Source organism: Cetorhinus maximus, chromosome 20 (assembly GCF_964194155.1).
Source record: "Cetorhinus maximus chromosome 20, sCetMax3.hap1.1, whole genome shotgun sequence".
In the NCBI taxonomy this organism is placed as follows: Eukaryota; Metazoa; Chordata; class Chondrichthyes; order Lamniformes; family Cetorhinidae; genus Cetorhinus; species Cetorhinus maximus.
In genome coordinates, this window is record NC_135898.1 from 77,898,881 (window position 1) to 77,921,878 (window position 22,998).

The following is a 22,998-nucleotide window of genomic DNA, read 5'->3' on the forward strand; positions in this document are numbered from 1 at the left end:
GCTGCCCAGTTCATGGAGAGGGCAGAAACGATATAGTGCAGCAAATCCCTGACACTGCACACAGGCAGAAAGAATCACCCCCCAGCTGCCCGCTACAAATCTCCACTAGATCAGCAAAAAGAACATTTCGCTCTCATTTTAGCGCCCATTATCTCTACTTTTCATACTCTCTGGGTTCATTTGCATGTCAAACTGACCTGTCTGGCTTGTGCATCTGCCCACTCTTTACTGCTCAAGAACATGGTTTCAGTCTGTTGAAATCAAATGGTAAAAGACTTACCCAATGTTTGAACTGGGTGCGTTTTTTTGCAACTTGGGGCTTCTCTGCTTTTATTATTTTAAGCGTCAAAGAAATAAAATAGCTATGCAAACAATGTTGAAGATATCCCAACAATAGTACACAATTGCTAAATCAAGATCTAAAAGTTTAAAGTTACCTTGTTTGAGAAATCCACCCACAATACATTCCAAAGTAATTTGAAACAATCTCAACATTAATGTAATGGCATGGTTTCAGTGTAAAAGCAAATTGTACTGGCTTTTGAACTTTGAACTCAAGTGTAGAGGTCTCTAAATAAGGGGGAAAAAGCCACATTAAAATCAGGTTAAAAAAATAAGTTCACAAACGTTCCAAGAGTTCCCACAGTGGCCCCTGCTGCCTGGAATGTAGGTTGTGTGCGGGGCTGACACCAATATAAGCCATATAAGCATCACAGAGCAACGATGCTCAACTCACCAACTGTTTAAAAAAATGCAAAGGAGGTGCACTATTGATTCAAACACATTGAGAAACTGAACTTTTGATCCACTGTTCTGTGGCTTATTTTTAAAATTCAGTGCAAGTAGAGGGGGAGCGGATTCTGGAGGAGCAGCAGGATACCTTAAAGTACAGTAAAATGTTAACATGCAGTGCTGGGGAGGTGCTTTCCTCAGCTGCTTTGTGGTCTCCACCAGATCTGTACTCGGGCTTTTGCAGTCACTTTCACTGTAAAATACTGTTTCCATGGTTTTCAAATGGAAATGGTTTCATTAGGGCATTTTCACTTGTTAGGTAGATTTAAGAGTCTGTACATCCTAAATCAAATGATGTGATTAGTAGGCAGCAATACATGCACCAATGAAAAACGAGACTTGGCAACATGCGGTGCATTTGGCAATATGAGGAGGTCAGCAACATGATGCAACTGCATCATGTGAATACTGTAGACAAGTAAACTGGCAAAAACATCCTCTGAATAAAGTACAAGGAAAATAAAAAAACAGCATTTTGTAATTAACCTGATTAAATTGTACTAAGTTCTGAAAGTACAATCAATGTAAGCCCTCTTTAACTGGAGCTGTGCTATAACATTTACTTTATGTTATGTGACAAAGCAGAATAATGGTGCTATGGCTCAATGGATAAATCCATGCATGATATGGTATGGTATGGTACAGAACGAGAACTTGGCAAGGTCTCGAGTTCAACTGCTAGGATATAATCAGCAACTGACAAACACAATAGCTAAAAACAAAAAGCTAAAAGCTACTGCGGATGCTGGAAATCCAAAACAAAACAAAAACAGAATTACCTGGAAAAACTCAGCAAGTCTGGCAGCATAATAGCTGTGTGTTTCTGGGGTGGAAATAGCAAGAGTTGGGGCAGGGTGGTAGGGTGTGTTTGGGGGGGGGGGGGGGGGGGGGGGGGGTGATAGAAAGAGAGAAAGGGGGGGGCACCACAGCCAGGATTCTTCCCCAATCAGTACCTGGTGCCCAGTACCCTCTCTTAGCTGGGAATTACTCCTTAGTGTCATCAGCCAAGAACACAGACATCAAAGTGGAATCTCAAATGAATGTCAGGCTGGTCAACCAGCAAACCAGAAAGGGTGTACGACAGAAGAGAATTAAAAACGGTCCAATGGAGCCACTCTCAAACAAAATCACAGCTTTCAGGAAAAGCAGGGCAAGGAGAGAAAACTAGTGAGAACACTATGCAATCAATGCTGCGGGAAACCTTGTGTCAGTATAAAATAGAACCTCACTCCATCTCATCCCCCCGCGACTTTCCCTGATGTGGGTTCTACACTGCTCAACTCTAGCTATAAAGGCAGGGTAAAGATGGGTCTCAAAAAAACATCAATGTGTAATTTGCAGGAAAAAAAAGGTGTAGATGTCAGAATGGGGACTGTGTAACTGCAGATTGTTTGAGAAACGAAGAATTATGAACAAAGCTTTTACAACCTCAAACCGTTTCATAAATAACAGTAATTTTGAAGTGCAGTCACTGCAAGGGGAATTCTGCAGCCAATTTGTTTTTAAAGCAATTCCTTTATACATTCACAGGATGTGGACTTCGGTGGCTGGGCCAGCATTTATTGCCCATCCCTAGTTGCCCTCGAGAAGGTGGTGGTGAGCTGCCTTCTTGAACTGCTGCAGTCCATGTGGTGTGGGTACACCCACAGTGGTGTTAGGGAGGGAGTTCCAGGATTTTGATCCAGCGAGTGAAGTCTGGATGATATGTGGTTTAGAGAGGAACGTGCAGGTCATTGCATTCCCATGTCTCTGCTGTCCTTGTTCTTCTAGGTGGGTCACTGGTTTGGAAGGAACTATCAAAAGGAGGTTTGTTGAGCTGCTGCAGTGTATCTTGTAGATGGTATACAATGCTGCCACTGTGCATCAGTGCTGAAGGGAATTAATGTTTAAGGTGGTGGATGGGGTGCCAATCAAGCGGGCTGCTGTGTCCTGGATGGCATCAAGCTTCATGAGTATTGTGGAGCTGCACTTATCCAGGCAAGTGGAGAGTATTCCATCACACTCCTGACTTCTGCCTTGTAGATGCAGGGCAGGCTTTTGGCGAGTCAGGAGAATTACTCAAAACAATTCCCAGCCTCTGACCTGCTCTTGCAGCCACAGTATTCATATGGCTAGTCCAGTTCAGTTTCTGGTCAATGGTAACCCCCAGGATGTAGATAGTGGGGGATTCAGTGATGGTAATACCACTGAGTGTCCAGGGGAGATGGTTAGATTCTCTCTTGTTGGAGATGGCCATTCCCTGGCACTTGTGTGGTGCGAATGTTATTTGCCACTTGTCAGCCCGAGCCTGAATGTTATCCAGGCCCAAATGCATGTGGACATGGACTGTTTCAGTATCCAAGGAGTTGCCAATGGTGCTGAACACTTCAATCAGCAAACATCCCCACTTCTGATGTTATGACACAGGGAAAGTCATTGAGGATGCAGTTTGAGACACTATCCTGATGAACTCCTGCAGTGATTTTCTGAGTCCAAGGTGATTGGCCCCCAACAATCACAACCATCTTCTTTTGTGCTAGGTGACTACAGCCAGTGGAGAAGTTTTCCCCGATTCCCATTGGCTCCAAATGTGCTAAGGATCCTTGATGTCACATTCGGTCAAGTATCGCCTTGATGTGAAGGGCAATCAGCTTCACCTCATCGCACAGCAAAAAAATATAATGAAAGGAATAGCAAAATAAACAGTTCATTGAAGTTGATTGAGGCATAAATGCTGGCCAGGATACCGAAACAAAACTCCCATGCTCTTAATATTGTCTTGGGATTTTTTACATTCAGGATGAGCCCCAGTTTAACATCTCCTTCAGAAAAAAAGTAATGGGATTTGAAGCTACACATTTTACTTTGAGCGCTACCTAGACTAACATTGTAATTTCATACAAGTGTGCAGGGCAGCCATTTTATCTAGGCTATGCACCATAAAAAAGCAGGTTTGATGCAGTGTGCTCAATCTGTGCAGTGGTTAAGGAGATTTTTCTTGGTCTCTGGATACGACTGGGACAAACTCACTGGAGTTCCACTTCAAGTGGACCTGGGAAGAGAGGTTTTCTGTTATGAACTTGCTTCCCTCCCTCCCATGCATTTGGATTCATCAGCCACTTCCATAGTTTAGGGGGTACCAAGGCACATGGGTCATAAAAGTAAAGTTGACCATTATTTAACGGTTTATAGGTGGATGATTTCAACCAGGTGTAATTGATAGGGCTGCTTGATGTTGGTTCTGTTGCCAGTGAACTGAACAGAGAGTGGGATTGAAAATCGATCACAGTTGCTTTGCCATGTCACAAGTGACCCTCTCCAATTCCAAAGTTTGAGCTAGTGCCATTGACAAGTCATTTTTGTCCAGTTGTTGATTAGAGTAAGTGAAAAGGTTAGTCCAGTGCCATTACTGGGAAAGAATCAAAAGTGGTATTGGTTAGCTAAGTACGTCAATCTGCCCTTCTCTCCAACATCCCCCCTCTGAGGGGCAAATTGAATTGGATAGAAAAGAAACTGTCAGTTCAGAATGCAAAACACTGATACATAAAGTGCAACTAACAGATTGAGGTGCAGAACAACCACTGAAGTATCTCTGCTTCTTTGGCAAAGAGACTCCTACTAGAAAGTGATGGTATTGAGTTACCAAAGGATCAGATTCAGCTGTGATGCCTCCCAAAGTAAAAGAGCACGGAGCTATCACTATACAGATTTGCATATCATGAACCTATGGAAGATACTAGAGGATGTACAGTGGAATTACACTCTCTTTAGGGAAAGGGGGTCCATAAAAAAAACATGACGGAAGGTTCTGTGAAGAATTCCAAATCAAAAGCGGACATTTTAGACTTTTAAATATATTAACAAAAATCTAAGATGGTTACTGACTTTCAGAAATCACAGTATGACTGTTGAACTTTTTACAGAATCAGTCCTGAAAATGATCAAAACACACCTGGTGTAAAACTAACTGATGGGTCAACGATGCAAGGATATGAGCAGATCAGGTTAACGTCCATAGCGTGAAATTAACTTGGCTTTCTTCAATTGCCTGCCTGAAATTGAGAGTTCAGTTTTGGAAAAACTACAAAGTATTTACCAAATCCCTTCTGACATTACACCGCTGCTATGTTGCAATCACTTTCGACAGACCTTATCTGGCGGTTAATACACAGGCAACGGTATCACTGATCTGCCCTTAATTTCACCTTTAAACTGTTATTGTGTTGCAGTAGGTCATGTATTTCAAGATAATTTTGCATATACAGTACACAAAGATAAAACCTGCCAAAAGAAAGAATGAGTATAGCGTCAAAAGGCAGACATAGGATCAGGTTGCAGCAAGCCAGAGGCAGACTTTGGCGGCACATGGCTCCTTTGCAATAGTTTTATTAAAGCTGTGGAATATGTATTTTCAACAAGCATCAGTATTTTAAAATCCAATTCTGAGCACTATAAATTAGGTCAAAGAATTCAAGCGTTAAGTGGGTTTTAAAATGGTGCAAAGCTGCAAACATTAAGCCCTTTTCCCCCACTAGGCATTCCCATCAATGCCACGGAAGGCAGTTTTGTTGCTTAGTTTTATTTAGAACAGAATGCGGCATTTTCATTTTTCACACTTCATCTATCCAGGCAAGTTTTGAATGACATCACTTCAAAATAAAAGTAATTTGTTTATGATCTATGAAGTGTCGCAACACCAAAGTCAGATGCGGCCCTTTCCAATTTCAAAATTTAATGCTACCATCGACAAGTCATTTATGCCCAATTGTTGATTATAGCAAATGAACAGTTTAAACTAGTGCTATTACTTAGATAGTATTAAAATGGGTATTGGTTAGCTAAGTGCGTCAATCTGCCCTTTTCTCCAACACCCCCCACCAAGCCCCCTCCAAGAGAGGGGGATTAAATTGGCTACAAAAAGGAATGGTTGGCTCAGAATGCAAAACACTGATATGTACTTTAAAGTGAAAGCTAACATTGAAGTGCAGAGCAATCACTGAAGCACCTTTGCTTTTTTGGCAAAGAGCCTTCTCACCCTTGAGGTTTGAACAGTTAGTCATGACTATGCTTTCACTGAATGTAATGTCTAGTGGACTGTGCAAGTATGGACTAGCAAGAGGAAGGTGGTCACAAGTCCTACAAATCAAGGTGTTCAAAATAACCAAGGGGTAGAGCTTCTGCATTGGACATAATTGGCATTCAGGTGCCAATTGTGCCCAATTTAAAAAAATGTTTCTTCCCTTCACTACATCCCTTAAAAATTCCTGCTTATTTGCATGATGCCAAAATCAAAATCTGCCATGTACCAGTAATCGGGTAATAACTGTTCTAAATTAAAGATTTAAACTGATGTTTAATAGCAACTCTGTAAAATGGTGATCGATACATTTGAAAATGCTATTATCACAAAAAAGCATTTCAAATCAGTGTCAAACCATCACCTAGTTTTAAATTACTGAAAACGACTTAAAAAAAATGAAAACTATTTTCCAATTACACTGAAATATAGTAGTAAACTTAAAATTCATTCAAATCTTTTCAAAATGTACCTGTTAGCAATCTTGCATCCAAACAAATCCAGTTCAATATTTAGAGCCTCCTTGAAGGTCTGCAAATGAGCATAGTTTGCAAGAACGCCCAATGTGTTTAATTCACCTTGGCGTTTGGGCCTGCATCTAGTGCAGTGTTTTTAAAACTAGCACAAAAGACTGCGGAAAAGTTGTGCTGAACACAACTTACGTTCAAAGTCAATGATCTCGTATGCTGGTTATGCATGTATTGGGCAAGCTGAGCAAAAAGTCGAATGCGTTTAAAAAATTATTCATTAGCATCATAGAATACTGCATGTAATATTAAGCATTGATGCATTCTTCCCAAACAGTAAAGTTCATAATTGAATAAAAGCTCTTAAATACAATTCAAATTCCCACTTCCCACCATGCCAATGTTTTTCATGCTTTCATGTGATTCCCCAACTTTTAACAATTCTAATTAAAAAAAACTCAAACTTTAAATTAAAACTTCACTAAAAATCCAAACTCAAGAAACCCACTGAAATTCTAATTATAAACACACAGCACTTTGGTCCTGTACCAAGGCTTATTTCCAGAATATTCCCCCTTTGATTAATGCATTTAAGTGTAGGTCCCAACTGCCAGATTTTCTGCCTTCAAGGAGGGAAATGTTTGGAGATGAACAGGCAGTTTTCTTCATTATCCTCTAACAATTTTCCATCAACCAATGCCCCCTGAAAACAGCACGACAGTCCGAAGGATATCATTGATGGACTGCCTGGCATAAGCACCTACATAACAGGCTACACTTTAGAACATGTATAAATGTGGCATTGAAACAGTTACACTGTGAAATGGGACTTCTAGACTGGTTTTGAGCTATTATCAGTTTCTGTCAGTCAGGATTCCAAGCTTTCATGACAAAATACAGATCTTTTGAGCTTGATCATGTGATAAACTGAAGGACGTTAACTGATTTTAATGGTTAAAAAGAGTATTATTTTAATTATCTGTTTACAAGAGACATCGAGGCTTATGGAATAGAACAGAAGGCATTGTCATGAAGCAGTGAACAGTTCAAACTTGAATTTAACAAACGTCATCAAAAACTCATCCTTTTCCCTCTACCCCTCAAAAGGCACAGACTACTTGCTCGGTTTTGTTTTCACAGGCAAAAGATGCCTGCACGAAGTTAGGGAGACAGTGCTATCACATTATTTGACTGCAGGGGCATCACAGCAGAAATCTGATCGAACAGCAGAGGACACCTTTTTTGGTGGGGTGGGAGGGAGGGGGTGGGGGAGGAGGAACTGAGGGCAGGAGAGAATAGCCAGAGCTCTGTTCTTGATTAGTAGCCAATAAACTGTGTGGAGGCTAATTTTAGCATCCAAACTACCAGCCCTGTTGAATTCAGCACCAACCACGAATCTCCTGTATTACGGAATTTTATTTACTCCTCTAGCAGGCAAAACCACAGAGTGCTCAAAAGAACAGGTTTGTATTTTATACAGACACGAGTCAGGATTTTTGCACTGGTGCCTGTTCCAAAACAAATACAAAATTTCTGCACACGGCTTAGTTAGGCATAATAGTTGGGAGAACAGAATCTCAACTGAACTGTAAAAAATTCAGAGCAGACTCAGTGTTGAGTCCAATTGTGTGATTCGGGTTTCAGTTACCCAAATGTCAAAATGTTTCAAGCACATATCAAAATAAGGCAATGAATAGAAGTTGTGTTGTTCCTGAAATTATTATTGTATTACCCTGAACTGTTAGTGAACCCTTCCTGCTTATAAAAGCAGCAGCTGTTCCTGTGACTAAATACCATGGTTCACTATAAATTGACCTTGAATTAAAGAGTAAAAACTTCCTCCTTGCTACTACAACTATTCAAACATAGTCTGGAGATAAACAACAATTGAAGTTGGGAGCAAATTGCACTGCAGAAGCTGACTATACTGCTTTGACAGAATTATAGCAAGAGTGATACTACGTCAAATGACCTCAAAATTTACCCTTGCCCAAATGTAATGTGTCTGGCCTGCCAACTTTAGTACAAACAAAGGCTGATTGTAATGACTCCTAAGCATATGAATATAGAAACATTAACCAACATAAATTCTGCACTTTCAAAGCTCCATGTCGGAGCTCTGATGTAGTGTACTTATTTAAATTCTCTGCAAGTCTCCCATTAAATCATCAGCTCAGGAAGAAATTACTTTGGTTCATTTAAAACTCCAGTTCTCTCCTTTAATTACATACTTTCTTGGAATCATTAAATCTCCTTGACAAAATTAGGTTTGAGATTGCTGCTGGTTTGCTTCACATTGTTTTGCTTGTACAATTTTGACTCCCATCAGTAGCAGTGCTGCCTCTAATGTACCAGTGGATAGTTCAAAGGCTCACTTCTATTCCCAGGTTCATGCTGTCTAATGCCAGATTATTGGTCTGTGTACTGATGGGTTAAATATATGAGTTCTGATCAACCCACCTTCAACACCCTTTGGTCCACACTCGAAGTTTCCAGTTACAGAAGCACTGAACCTAGCAAAACAGTAATTGGAGAAGGAAGTTTTAAGCCCTCAGGTGCTTAAAACATTTGTGGCTTTTTAAAAAAAAAATATAGGATTTCAATGAGAATCTCATCATTTTTAGCAGTTGGAAGAACATCAATTTAATCTTTGTTTAAATACCCCCCAGAGTCAGTTGAGTTGCAGATACATTTGGCACTTTAGGGCAAGCAAAGCCATCAAAGTAACAGTTTGAACATCTTCAACCCCCCTTGTATACTAAATCAGTAAATTCTAGCTAAACTGCTCATGCTTGTGCCACATTAAAAAATGTAAAAAAATTAATTGTTGGACAAGAACAATACTAAGATGCGAGAGATCCTTACTCCATTCTTAGGGAAATTTATAAATGACAGGAACACATTTTAAGATGTGGACGGATCCAAAATTTAGGGCATCCAAGGCCAATTCTGAACAATATGTGCATTTCCAATTACTACTTTATGGTTAACTGCAATGTCCTTGATTGATTAAAAGAAAAAAGGTACTCGTGTCATACCCATACATCCACCTGACTTTTTATACCCACTTGAAAGGGCAGATGGATACTCGCTTTAACATCTCATCTGAAAGACAGAGCCTCTGACAGTGCTGCACTGAAGTGTCAGCCTAGATTGCAAGCTACTGTGTCTACTAGAGTGGGGCTTGATCCCATGACCATCTGACTCAAAAGGAGAGAGTGCTACTGCTGACCCAAGGATGACGCCTCTAATCTGAAAAAAAAAACCTCTACAATTAGAGATGCCACTTTGAACTGATGTAACCCCCAAGTGCTCTTGGGATCATCCTCAGGTGGAAAACTAAAGATGCACTGCAAAAAGCGAAGCCAGAAATCCCACTGTCTGGACCCAGACATTGAAACAAGCTGAGCTGCCTAGAGTTTTAAATGAGGTCAATTTCTTATTCCACCATCAAATAATGTGGTGAACTTGAAACAACCATTTTTAAAAAAAAAGCCAAAAAAGAAACATTTGCTTAAGAGTGCAAACCTGCACTGGAGAGCAGCATGTGAAATTCTGCAGAAAAATCACTGCAAAAGAAGCACCACGGGACCTCAGGTGACTCTCTGTCCCAATAGACGTTTGGAATCCCTGCTTTCAGGTAAATTTTGTATGCAGTGACAAATTTTAATTGAGGTTTTCTCAAATGAGACTCCCAGGTGTCAGGGTTCCCTACAAAAGCATAAGGCAACTTAATTTTTTTTTTTTCAAAACACTACACAGTGATGTCTCCGATGGCACGACCACCAGGGGAAATCATAATATAAAGGACCCCACACTCGCACTCGCACTCAGCGAAGCAGGATTCTGATCAAAAACAACACCAAAAAGAACCAAATTTAGTTGGCCTGCCAGTGTTTGCAGGCAGGCTTTTGGACGGAGAAGGCCCAACCTGAACAGCACATTCACAAATGACTTTGCACCAACTGCACGTGCACAGGATTCACAGTGCTGCTGTAATGTTAGTTGCCTTTAGAATTTCAGAACAGCTGCATATTGTGAAATTGGTTTGCAGTAAAAAAAAAGGACAATTCAATACAAACAGGGATCTGCACAATTACTAAACCACCTGAATAATAAAAGAGGGATTTCAACAGATAAATACCACATCAATCTACGGCATGATCCCAAATGGATTTGGTAATATCAACAGAATACAAAATTTAGAAGGTTTTAATGATAGCAAGTTAAACAGAGTACGTATTCTGCTGTCAATGCTAACCATTCCTAATAGTAAGGGATATCTAGAAGACATAGCATGATAATCAGCAATACCTTGTGGGTTCTCACTTTACATTTGGCAGTGACAAAATTGACAGAAAATTACAAACTCCCATTTACCAGATATTAAATACTCCCAGGATCACTTCTAAAACATTAATAAGCTTGCTGCTAAATTGTTATTTCCAGTTCAGACTCTGATGTGAACCAATTTCCTTGTCATAGGTAAACTGATTGAGCAGGTCATGTGGTGACCACACAGTGAAGCAATCAAGAAGGGGCAGGTGTCCTTCGGAAAAGCTTCTTCTTCAACTGCATACAAAAAGACTTCAAAACTAGTTGCATAAGGAACGAGATTGTATGACGTGACCAGCAATGCTCACTGGTGGTTTGAAATTCTGCACCAGCTGAACTTAAATGCTAATAAAATGTGATTGTGTTGCCAATTGAAATGGTGCTATAAACATAGTTGTAATGGTTCTAATTGTTGGCCCTTATTTGTGCCTGTCACCCATTTAAAAGCAGCATGTTGTGGATCTTATTTAACTATTTTGAACTATTTAGTGGTTTTGTGGGTGTGGTGGAATGGGAAGAGTAGACAGGGTGGACAGCCACTATTTAAGCACTTTACACTGGACTGGTTTTAAAGCTGACCTTTTTAAATACTGGCACATAGTAACCTAGGTCAAATGGATTAAAAATTTAACTATTAATTCTAAGATACTTTGTTGGCTGCACTAGAACAGAAAACAATTCAATTAAAACAGCTGTGTCAAGTTTGTTTGGGTTAATAATCACAAAATATAGAGCCTTTTACTCCCACTGGCAAATATCATTGAACATGTACATCATCTTACCACATTCCATAAAATGAACAAGGGCCAGACTTGGTGGCTAATTAACCTGATACTACAATGGCTTGAGAAACAGAAGAGCATATTTGATTGCTGTTTGTGTCATATTAAGTGATTCTTCTCTCAAAAGGAACGCTGAATTTTAAGCACTTGTTCAGATCCTAAATATAAATGAATGTTTTAAAGTAGAGATGAATACTTCTTGAAAAGGACAAGATCTCACTCCCAGATAGTGACATGTCAATCTCTTGCATTCAAAGGCATCCAACCATATGCTTGGGATTAGTCAGAAACTGGGGAAAAGTGGATTCAAGGTAATAGAATAGGGCATTATTTAAAACATAAGTTTCTGAAGAGAGACTTCCAATTTAATGCAGTTACAATTTTGTAGTTGGTTATTCAACTCAAATACAGAGCAGATTCAGCAAGAAATACTCAATTCTGATCTAGATTTCTACAGTTAACTGATATTAGTGCCCATTTGTAACAGCCCATTTACTCTGTTGCTACATAGCAGGGCTGAATTCAAACATTGTAAAGACTTACATTATCAGTACACTTGGTGAATATGCTACAACATTAAATGGAAGCAATGAGAGTTTAAAATGACACTTGCCTAATGCTGGAAGGTGTCAGGGCCTGACAACATCAGAATGTACATATTAACCTACCAAGTGATTTATTTTTGAAGGCACAACAAAAAAAAAAGTTTGAGAAGCTTGACTATAGAACGAAACTTAGGGCCTAGGTATATAGGTAGAGATCTATTTGAAGATGTTTCCAATGTGCATAATAAAAATGTTTCAACAAAATCTAGCAGTTTGGTAGTTGGCTCAACTTTCTACGATCACTTCCATTTGTGTTTCATCTACTGCATTAACGTGAAAACCTGAAGTCAAAAGAGCCAGTATGATGACCCTGGAGAGTCCAGATCATTTTCAGTCTTTGTCAGTTTGCTGCAAGACCTGGGTACCTAAGCTAGCAAGGCTCCTGTCATTTCTGCCAAACAAACCATTTGTGATATATTGAATTGATATCCCTCCAATGGTCTAATTACAACCAGAAGGGGCTTTCAAGAGTGCAAAGGCAGCAGATAACATCAGGTCACCTAGCGAGCAAAAGTTCATAGAGAAGCAAGTGGGTAAATTATAGTTCACTGACATGTTTTTATTGCTGTAGCACTGCATCCTATTCCAATGTACACCGGTATCCGTCTACTTAAAAAACACTACAAAAGGTAAAAGGACTGGATATCATTGGCAATGCTGGTAGCATTTGCCACCTGTGATAATGATCCCTGTCCTCGAGTGCAAACAAGTTACTGACAAGATGTGGTCCCCTTCAAAGCAAGCACTTACAGATCAGCTTGGCTAAAGCACAATTTGCAGGAAGTTTCCCCAGAAACAGAGCCCAGCTTCCTATTCATTTTAACTCAGCTGCTTTATAAACAAAAGATTCAGTAATTAGATTTCACTGTTTTCTCTATGGGTCGTGACCCTGTGCCTTTCAGGAACGTGATCTACCCGCCACCCGCACACAACCACCTCCCCCCCCACCCACAAAAACAAAATGGTAGCCAGTGTGTTGTAGTGTTGCCAATCTCTGGGATTGGAATGAAATATTAACCCGCCAGGTACTGCTTCCAACAATCCTGGGGAAAAAAAAAATATAAAAGGTGTTTTTTCACTTTTGAACACTTGGTGATTAATTATAAAAATATTAGAGATGGGATAAAGGTTGTTTGATTAATAGGCAAGAATCATCCAATCAAGTAATGGAGAGCTCAATGACTTCCCAACAGGCATGGGAAGGCTTTGTGCCATGAGGATGTCCTGTTCTAGGAAAACTTGGGTTTCTAACTTTGAAATTTATGACCCCATCTCTTGTACTTTTTCTTCCCCACGCATTCTACAAAATGAATAAGGGTCAGACTTGTTAATTAGCTACAATGGCTTGAGAAACAATCATATTTTATTGCTGCTTGAGTCCTATCAAGTGGCCAATGGTGGATTGTGGTTGGAGGCTGGGCAATCATTCCTCCAGGAATTATGACCAGAGTAAGAAACCCTATCCTGCCGAAATTACCAAAAAAGGAACAAATTCCTCAGTCACTATCTGTTGAAAATTAAACCAGCATATAAAGAATGCATTGGGGATTTTGCTACAACTAGTAAGAAATCTGCATCATCATAGCCACAATCTACATTGCACACATCAGCCTAGAAAACTAGCTAAAGCTGACCAAATAGGCCTCAGTAAACACGAAAACATGAGTCACATTAAAGTGCAGTGAGAGAAAGGCTCATATACACAGTCACTTTATTGCAAGAGAAATCACAGTTTGCAGCAGTGGTAGATTTATAAATTAGAGGGGATGTGTTGGAGAGGAATTCTGGAGATAAACCTCTCCTTTCTACCTTCCTTCCCCAGAGCACAGATGTTGTGGTTTTGGGCACCAGCTAGGTCATTATCTGGCATCCACAGCCCACCATAATTCTGTCTTCCAAATCAAATATATTTGCAATATGAAAATAGAAGTACTTTTTCAGGACTTTAGTATTAGAAAGAACCTGCATTTAGAAAGCACCCATCATGACCTCAGGACATCCTATCGTACAAGCAATTAAGTACTTTCCAAGCAGTCACTGCTATATTATAGGCAAATATGGCAGCCAATTTGGACAGCAGTGAGTTAAATAGCCAGATATGCCTGAAGCAATATCCCCAAACAGCTTATATGTTGACTGAGTCACCAGGGCAAATCCATTACTCTTCAATAGTGCCATGGGATTCCTTAGGCCTACTTGGAGAGATCAGTTCAATGTCTCATCTACACCTCCATCAGTGCAGCATGCCCTCAACTCTAACTCCAAGGCATAGGGTCACACCTAAACATTAATCTGTCTTTTTCTCCAAATGCTGATCAACCTTGCAATGCATTTTAAACATGTTATTTAAAACACCGGAACTTCAATTCCTGTTGCGCCAATAGCAATAAAATAAATGGATTTTTAAAAATTCTTTCATGAGATGTGAGTGTTGTTAGCTAGTCCAGCATTTATTACCCATCCCTAATTTCCTCTCAAGAAGGTATAGGTAATCCACCTTCTTGAAACACTTCCTTCCCAACAGTGTGGTGTAGGTGCACCCACAGTGCTTTTACGGAGGAAGTTCCAGAATTTTGACCCAGTGACAGTGAAGGAACGGTGATATATTTCCAAGGATCTTGTGTGACTTGGAGGGGAACTTGCAGGTGATGGCATTCCCATGTATCCACTGCCCTTGTCCTTCCTGTAGGTCAAGGTTGTGGGTTTGCAAGGTACTGTCGAAGGACTCTTGACAGGTGCTGCAGTGCATCTTGTAGATGGTATACACTGCTGCCACTGTGCGTCGGTGGTGGGGGGGGAATTCATGTTTAAGGCGGTGGTTGGGGTGCCAATCAAGTGGGCTTTGTCCTGGATGGTGTCAAGCCTCTTGATTGTTGTTAGAACTGCACTCATCCAGGAAAGTGGAGAGTATTCCATCACACTCCTGACTTGTGCCTTGTAGATGGTGGACAGGCTTTGGGGAGTCAGAGGACGAGTTACTCTCCATATTATTCCTAGCTTCTGACCTGCTCTTGTATCCAGAGTATTTACATGGCTGGCCCAGTTCAGTTTCCAGTCAATGGTAACCCCCAGGATGTTGATAATGGGGGATTCAGCTATGGTAATCAATGTCAAGAGGAGATGGTTAGATTCTCTTTCTTTGGAGATGGTAATTGACTGGCACTTGTGTAGCATGAATGTTACTTGCCACTTAAACACAGGAATGTCATGTGAAGACATTATATGTTCATCTGCAATTTCTCCAACAGTAGTTTTATAGCCCATTATTATTTTGACCCTGGCAGAAAGTTTATATTGCACTTGGAAGTAAAACTTCTCACTAAGATCATTTAAAAATAGCATGAACCCCTGGTTTGCTGTGATGAGGACAGGGCACTAAATCTGTGTTCCCAATGGATCGGAATAATCATCCCCACTTTGAGGTGTGCAATTCATGATACCAATCACCACCCCTCATGCTTTCCAGTGGCTGTGCCCACTGTCATAGAGACAGTGCAGACACTCTCCGGATTATTGCATGGTGGCAGAGTGTGTAAACTAATGAAACATTAGGCAATACACTTGCCCACAAGAGGCATTTCAAGATTAAGCAAAACTAACCACCATTTTAACTCAATTCATATTCTGCTTCCAAAGCCTCAAGCCATTTAATCCTCATCCTTATATTCAAGTTGGCAGTCCATTCCACCCTTTATAAAAAAAGCTATTGTCTAAGAATTGAGGAATCACTGGATTTTACCAAGTCAGCATCCGAAGGTTTCAGATCCATGCAGCACATGAGGCAGAATCTGATAGATTTGCTGATTATTCCAAGAATTTGGTAATGCTGCTGGGCTCCAGCTGAAGGCACCTCTGGTTTCAACTCCCCTTTCAGCTTAAAACTGATCATTGCCACAGTCTCTGTTATCCAAGCTGTTACACTGCCGTGAACATAACCCAACTCTCATGCACCTTCAGTCTACAAGAGGCCCCTGAACGGAGTTTTCCCACTCCTCCACAGCATCACAATTTATTCTCTCACATTTGTGGAAAGCAGCTACTGGAATTCAGTATAGTTTAAAAGCACAAAGCTGCAGCTATCACCTTGACATGTCAAGAACTTTGCTATATTTATTACCCAATGAACCCAATAAAGTGTGAGCAATCTGTTAAATGCATTAGGTTGAGGAGCTGCTTTCAGCTGGTGAGTTTTCTCCTCTCCTTGTTACCTTAAAATTGCAGCTCCTGCTGAAGTGCAGTTTCATTAGCCAGTAGCCCCGCAAATAAATCACCCAAGTTATATAAGCTTAGATGACAAGTGCTGGCGGCCAATTTGATGGGGGCGAGGAGGGGGAGCATTACAGCACAACCCAAAATTGTTCTGACAAGACATCTGTACTCATGCACCTCCCTGCTTGGGTAACTGGATAACCATCAAGAACAGTTTGGTTTTAACCTTCCCCAGAGCAATTTTAAACATCTCTACTACCTGCTGCAACTAGCTAACTCTGCTGAGGTACATCCTCATTCTCTGTCGAGATCAGGCTCCTAACCAGAAACTCTCGAGCTGTACGGTTTATTACTACACTGGGGGTTAAAGTGGTTCAAACAACTTCAAGCAGCAATTTTTAACCTCCATTCAAAAAAAATCTTCTGCTCAAACAGACAAAAACTGCAAGAAATGTTCACTCATACTGCCTGGAGTAGTTAAACAATTCAGACTATAGTAATTTTGGAAAAATTAGATACATCCCAGAATCCCTGCCCCATCCCATGTAGTTTGTGTCTTACTATTACTGCTCTGTACTGAATGACATGAAATACTTACCAATTTCACTGAGTACATATTCCTGACCATTGTAGGAGAGCCTGCTGCTAGAGATGACAGGTGGAGAAAGGCCTTTCATCTTGGCTAAAGTCTGTAACAGCTGGGATGGCTTGAGCTGGTCACGCCATGCATTTACTCCAGAACTGTTGAAACAAGCCAATTAAGTTAGTCAGGCCCAAATCAGCTACACAGAAAAAGGGAAAAAAAATCTAATTAAGAATAAGGGGTCATGTCAAAACCTCTTGAACCACTTCATGCAATGAATTACTTTTTTGAACAGTTGGCCAATGAAAGGTTAAAAATAACAATTTGTAGTTGCAGTTAAATAGACGTAGCCAAGAAAAAGTTCCACCAAGGTGCTTGTTCTCAATCATTGTCCAACAATCTTTGCTGGAAGAGTTATACATGTATAATATGGGCAAAGGAAAAACTGATATTTCACACAAATGTCTGCTCATGAGCATAGCCAACAGAAGGCATCATACCTGAACCCAGAGGACTGCTTGGACCCACATTTCTGGAAGAGGAGTGAACAGTTAAAAGTGCAAAAATCAGGGAGGGAACTCTACAAATTTACATTTGATATCTGTATACTTACAGACAGTATGATTGAGGCAATCCAGAATAAGCTCCAAAGCGTGAGAGAAGTCGGTTTTCCAGGTCAATAATAGTCTCTCCCACCTTTTCATCACGGGTCAACAAATCAAAATCATAAAGTGAAATTTTGAGATCTTTCTCTGTTGGTAAATTGCAACTAAGTTCAAACATTCTGAGGAAAGAAAAGGACAAAATTAGATGCCAATTTTCTAGAAATGCTGTACTTTCCACCCCCCGCCGCCCCCCCCACCCCCCCTCTCAAAAATCAAAGATTTGAAATTTTTAGTTATAATATCCGCATACTTCGTCATATCACGGTTTGTTTGTTGCTCCAGTGATTAGCTGAGTCACAAGGAGTAGGAAGATGCCAGCTTTGATATCTAGTCTGGGATGAGTTGGCTGATCTCAGCTGGACTCATAGGAAAACTACAATCAACCTTGACACAGACTAGCGAACTGATAAGCATTGTCTCTCCTGATTATCATCTAGTAAATTCGACGGCAACCACACATTTTAACAAAACATTCTCTTTCCTTATAATTCCTCAAAAGCACTGTGCATTTGACTCCACTACATTAACTGGAACTGGATTCCAGTTTGAACTTATGCCCCTTGTTTGACTGTCATTCATAACCTTGCTACAATTGTATAAAGCCTTGGCGAGACCACATCTGGAGTACTGTGTACAGCTTTGAACTCCTTATCTAAGGAAGGATGCACTTGCCTTAAAGGAAGTGCAATGGGGGTTCACCAGACTAATCCCAGGGATGGCAGGACTGTCTAATGAGGAGAGACTGAGGAGACCGGGCCTGTATTTTCTAAAGTTTCAAAGAATTAGAGGTGGTCTCATTGAAACTTACAAAATTCCGACAGGGCAGATGTGGATAGGATGTTTTCCCTGACTGGCGAGTCTAGAATCAGAGAACAGTCTCAGAATAAGAAGCAGGCCATTTAAGACTGAGATGAGGAGAAATTTCACTCGCAGGGTGGTGAATCTTTGGAATTCTATATCCCAGAGGGTTGTGGATGCTCAGTTATTGAGAATGTTCAAGACATAAATTGATATAGATATGCGGATAGCGTGGAAAAGTGGCGTTGAGATAGATGATCAGCCATGATTAAATGGAATGTCGAAGCAGGCACAACAGGCTGAACGGTCTACTCCTTGTCCTATGTTTCTAACCTTAATGCACTGCTCCAGATAGGTCCAAGTATTTCATATTGTTTAAGCTTCTAAGACCCTAAAGAACCTCAGTTTCTCTGAACTTCCTTCATAGTTTAGTCCTCTAAGCTGGGGATCAAGCTCAATCTTTTCACAGAACTGCACCCAGAATCTGAATTTACCTTTGTTTCTTGATTAGCAAAGTTGGACAGTTCACATGGTGCAACCTGGGTCAGAGGACTGTATAGATTCAGGATAACATCCAACTTGTGCTCCAATTCCATAATTCTAGTTCAACATTCTAGAGGTTCCCAGCATCACAGATGCCAGTCTTCAGCCAATTCGATTCACTCCATGTGATATCAAGAAATGGCTAAAGGCACTGGATACTGCAAAGGCTATGGGCCCTGACAATATTCTGGCAATATAGTGAAGACTTGTGCTCCAGAACTTGTTGCGCCCCTAGCTAAGCTGTTCTAGTACAGCTACAATACTGGTATCTACCCAGCTATGTGGCAAATTGCCCAGGTTTGTTCTGTACACAAAAAGCAGGACAAATCCTACCGGGCCCATTACTGTCCACTCTCCATCATCGGTAAAGTGATGGAAGGGGTCATTAACAGTGCTATCTAGCAGCACTTGCTTAGCAATAACCTGCTCACTGACACCCAGTTTGGGTTCCATCAGGCACATGACTTCTGATCTCATTACAGCCTTGGTTCAAACATGGACAAAAGAGCTGAACTCCAGAGGTGAGGCGAGAGTGACTGCCCTTGACATCAAGGCAGCATTTGACCGAGTCTGACCTCAAGGAGCCTCAGCAAAACTAGAGTCAATAAGAATCGGGGAGAAACTCTCCGCTGGGTGGAGTCATACCTGGCACAAAGGAAGATAGTTGTGGTCATTGGAGATCAATCATCTCAGTTCTAAGACATCACTGCAGGAGTTCCCCAGGGTAGTGTCTGAGCCCCAACCATCTTCAGTTGCTTCATCAGTGACCTCCCTTCCATCATAAGGTCAGGAGTGGGGATGTTCGCTGATATTGCACAATGTTCAGCACCATTCGTGACTCCTCAGATACTGAAGCAGTCCATGTCGAAATGCTGCAAGACCTGGACAATATCCAGGCTTGGGCTGACAAGTGGCAAATAACATACGTGCCACACAAGTGCCAGGCAATGACCATCTCCAACAAGAGAGGACCTAACCATCGCTGAATCATCCACTATCAACATCCTGTGGTTACTATTGATCAGAAACTGAACTGGACTAGCCATACAAACACTGTGGCTACAAGAGCAGGTCAAAAGCTAGGAATCCTGCAGCAAGTAACTCATCGCCTGACTCCCCAAAGCCTGTCCATCATCTACAAGGCAGGAGTGTGATGGAAGACTCTCCACTTGCCTGGATGACTGCAGCGCCAACAATCAAGGTGCTTGACATTATCAAGGATAAAGCAGCCCACTTGATTGGCACTCCTTCCACAAACATTCACTCCCCCCACCACTGACACACAATGGCAGCAGTGTGTACCATCTACAAGATGTACTGCAGAAACTCACCACGGCTCCTTAGGCAGCACCTTCCAAACCCACGACCACCACCATCCACCTGGGAAGGGAACACCACCACCTGGGATTCCCCTCCAAGCCACTGAGCATCCTGACTTGGAAATATATCGCTGTTCCTTCACTGTTGCTGGGTCAAAATCCTGGAACTCCCTAACAGCACTGGGGGTGTACCTACACCACATGGACTGTAGCAGTTCAAGAAGGGAGCTCACCATCACCTTAAAGGGCAATTAGGGATGGGCAGTAAATGCTAACCTAGCCAGCGACATTCACATCCCATAAACGAATAAAAAAAGCTTATAAGTACCAAGTCTACCAGATCTTTCAACCTCACTTATCAAGGTGTTTGTCTCAGATCAAGAGTGCTACCATTGAGCCAACAGACAGCCAGGGGATCAAACCCCACTGCTGTCTCCACAGACACTGTCAGAGATGCTGTCTTCAGATGATATGTTGAATTGAGGCTTTGTTTGCCCACTTCAGGTGAATGTAAAAGATCTCATGGCACTATCCAGAGGAGAGTTCCCCTGTTTTCCTGGCCAACATGCATCGCTCAAACAATAAAACAGATCAAGTTATGGTCCTGCAAGTAGCTTTGGGATACATGTGTGCAATATGGCTGTGTTGCATTTCACTATGTTACAAAAGGGACTTCATTGAGGTTGCAAAACATAAATGGAAATTCGGTTTTTCACTTTGAATCTCAGTACACCAACGTACATCACATTTGGCTTAATATGCATTAGCTCACGGTCATGTTCAAAAGGTATGAAAAGGAGGTCTCAGACCTTACTTTCTGCTTATTTTATAATGGACTTTGCTTGACCAAAAACATTGCTGCTATAGGTCACATGATTTGAACGTTGGCTACAGATCTGGAAACTTCCAACAGTAATTATAAGAAAACTCAACCCTCATCCTTGTGGAATCTTTCTTACCATTGTGTGGACTCAATCAACAAAACAAGGGAGCAGCAGATGGTCTGCCTTCCCAGTCTGGACTTATAAGCAAGAGAGCCATCGAAACACATTACACCTGTGGATGCGCTAATAGCCACCATCTATCACCTAAGGCAAACAATGGATTTTGACCAGAGACAGAAACTGAAACTGAAACTGACTCAATGGGAAACAACACATGACCCAAGCTCCTTTGGCCTTTGGAAAGTTTTGTTACATTCCTGGACTCCCAGGGCAGTCTGCTATTAACATCCAGCCTGTCAACACCAAAGCTGGACTTCCAGGCTGACAACAAAGCCTGCCTCAAGTTTAACCCTTTCTAAAGCCTGTTTCTCTGGAATATTCCTGCCATCGTCTGTACAGCAGACCAAGTCTCTGGATATCAACCTCATCTTGCTGAGTCATCGCCAACTTTGAAGGAATTAGGCAACTCCTGCTTTCAGCGAGCTGAAGCTGCCTGAACTTTAACTCCTGCATGAAGGGACCATCACTGGGCACTGATATTCATGTGAATTAATGCCCCTATCTTTGTTTTTATTTTTGTTTCAAGTTATTCTTAGTTGTAAAACTCTATTCTTTCTTGCCTCCTCCTTGCGCGTGCACATGTATGTAGTTGCGATGGGTTTGAACGAATGAATAAACAATACTTGATTTCACCCTAAAAAAAGTTTGCTGCAAGTCACTTTAAAATTGACTTCACAAACGGAGGGTTTGTGAAACACGCCACAACCTATTTCAAAACTTAAAACGCCTCTGCTCAAAGACAGACAGCGAGAAAAATAAGAGTTCATTTTGCCTCGCTTCCCTGTCTGTAACATTACACTTGCATGTATTAAATTTCCCGTGCCATCATTCTGTTCACGTATTATCTGCTGGAGCTGATTTTTAAGCACATGATCACTTCCCAACTTAATGCGCCAAACCAGGGTGGAGGAGATCAAATAAACTGCATTTTTGACTTTGAGGCTGAGTAGTTGATGCAGAGGGTCCTGTACCTATTCCTGGGATAATCCCACTCAGACCTTCTCCCCAACTTGAATCAAATACTTGCTGTTCCTTTTCAGCCAGTTCCTCAATTATTCCAGGGTTTGCCTTCAGCTCTCACCTCTTCAAACTTAGGTAGTAGCCCTTGAAGAACTCTCTCAAATACTTTGTAAAAAGCCCCGTTAACAATACCCAATTATTTATCACAGCCTCCATGTAAACACGACCTGACGAAATCAATGCGCAAGATTTTAACTCATTCAAACCCCCCAGAGTTAAAAATCAGGCCCAGAGTTTGTCAGATAGAGTCTTTCCCTCCTGATGCTATATTAGCAGTTATTTAATAGATTATCCACTGATAATCTGTCAGCTGTGGCTCAGCTGGTAGCACTGGAGTCAAAATGCTCCAGGTTCAAGTTTCAGTCTAGATTTTGAGCACAAAAAAATCTAACACTTCAATGCAGTACTGATGAAGTGCTGCATTGTCAGCGGCTCAGCCTTTGAACAAGACGTTAAAGAAAGGCTCCATTTGCCTGCTTGGACGGGTGTTAAAGATCCTGTGGCACTATTTTGAAGAACCGCAGGGGAGTTGTTCCTGGTGTCCTTCTAATATTTATCCCTCAGTCAACATCACACAAAAACAAAAACTCTGGTCATTATCACGTTGCTGTTTTTGGGAGTTTGCTGTGTGCAAACTGGCTGCTGTGTTTCCTAAATTCCAACAATGATTATGCTTCAAAAGTACTTCATTGGCTGTAAAGCACTTTGAAACATCCAGTTGCCACGAAAAGCGTTATACAAATGCAAGTCTTCAATCGGCTCCTAAATAACGATTCCATTATTTTACCCATCAATGCAAGGTGAATTCTAATTATTCGTG

At 41.2% G+C, this 22,998-nt stretch overlaps 1 protein-coding gene across 1 annotated transcript in view; it reads right to left on the reverse strand.

The window, feature by feature from the left end:
- Positions 1-22,998, reverse strand: part of myofl (myoferlin like) — a 223,362-nt gene that overhangs the window by 73,825 nt on the left and 126,539 nt on the right. Inside the window, exons 46-47 of the mRNA XM_078564961.1 lie at positions 17,443-17,613; positions 16,845-16,987 (exon numbers count right to left, since the gene is read on the reverse strand). Coding sequence (XP_078421087.1) covers positions 16,845-16,987; positions 17,443-17,613 — 314 coding nt within the window. The remainder of the gene's footprint in view (positions 1-16,844; positions 16,988-17,442; positions 17,614-22,998) is intronic.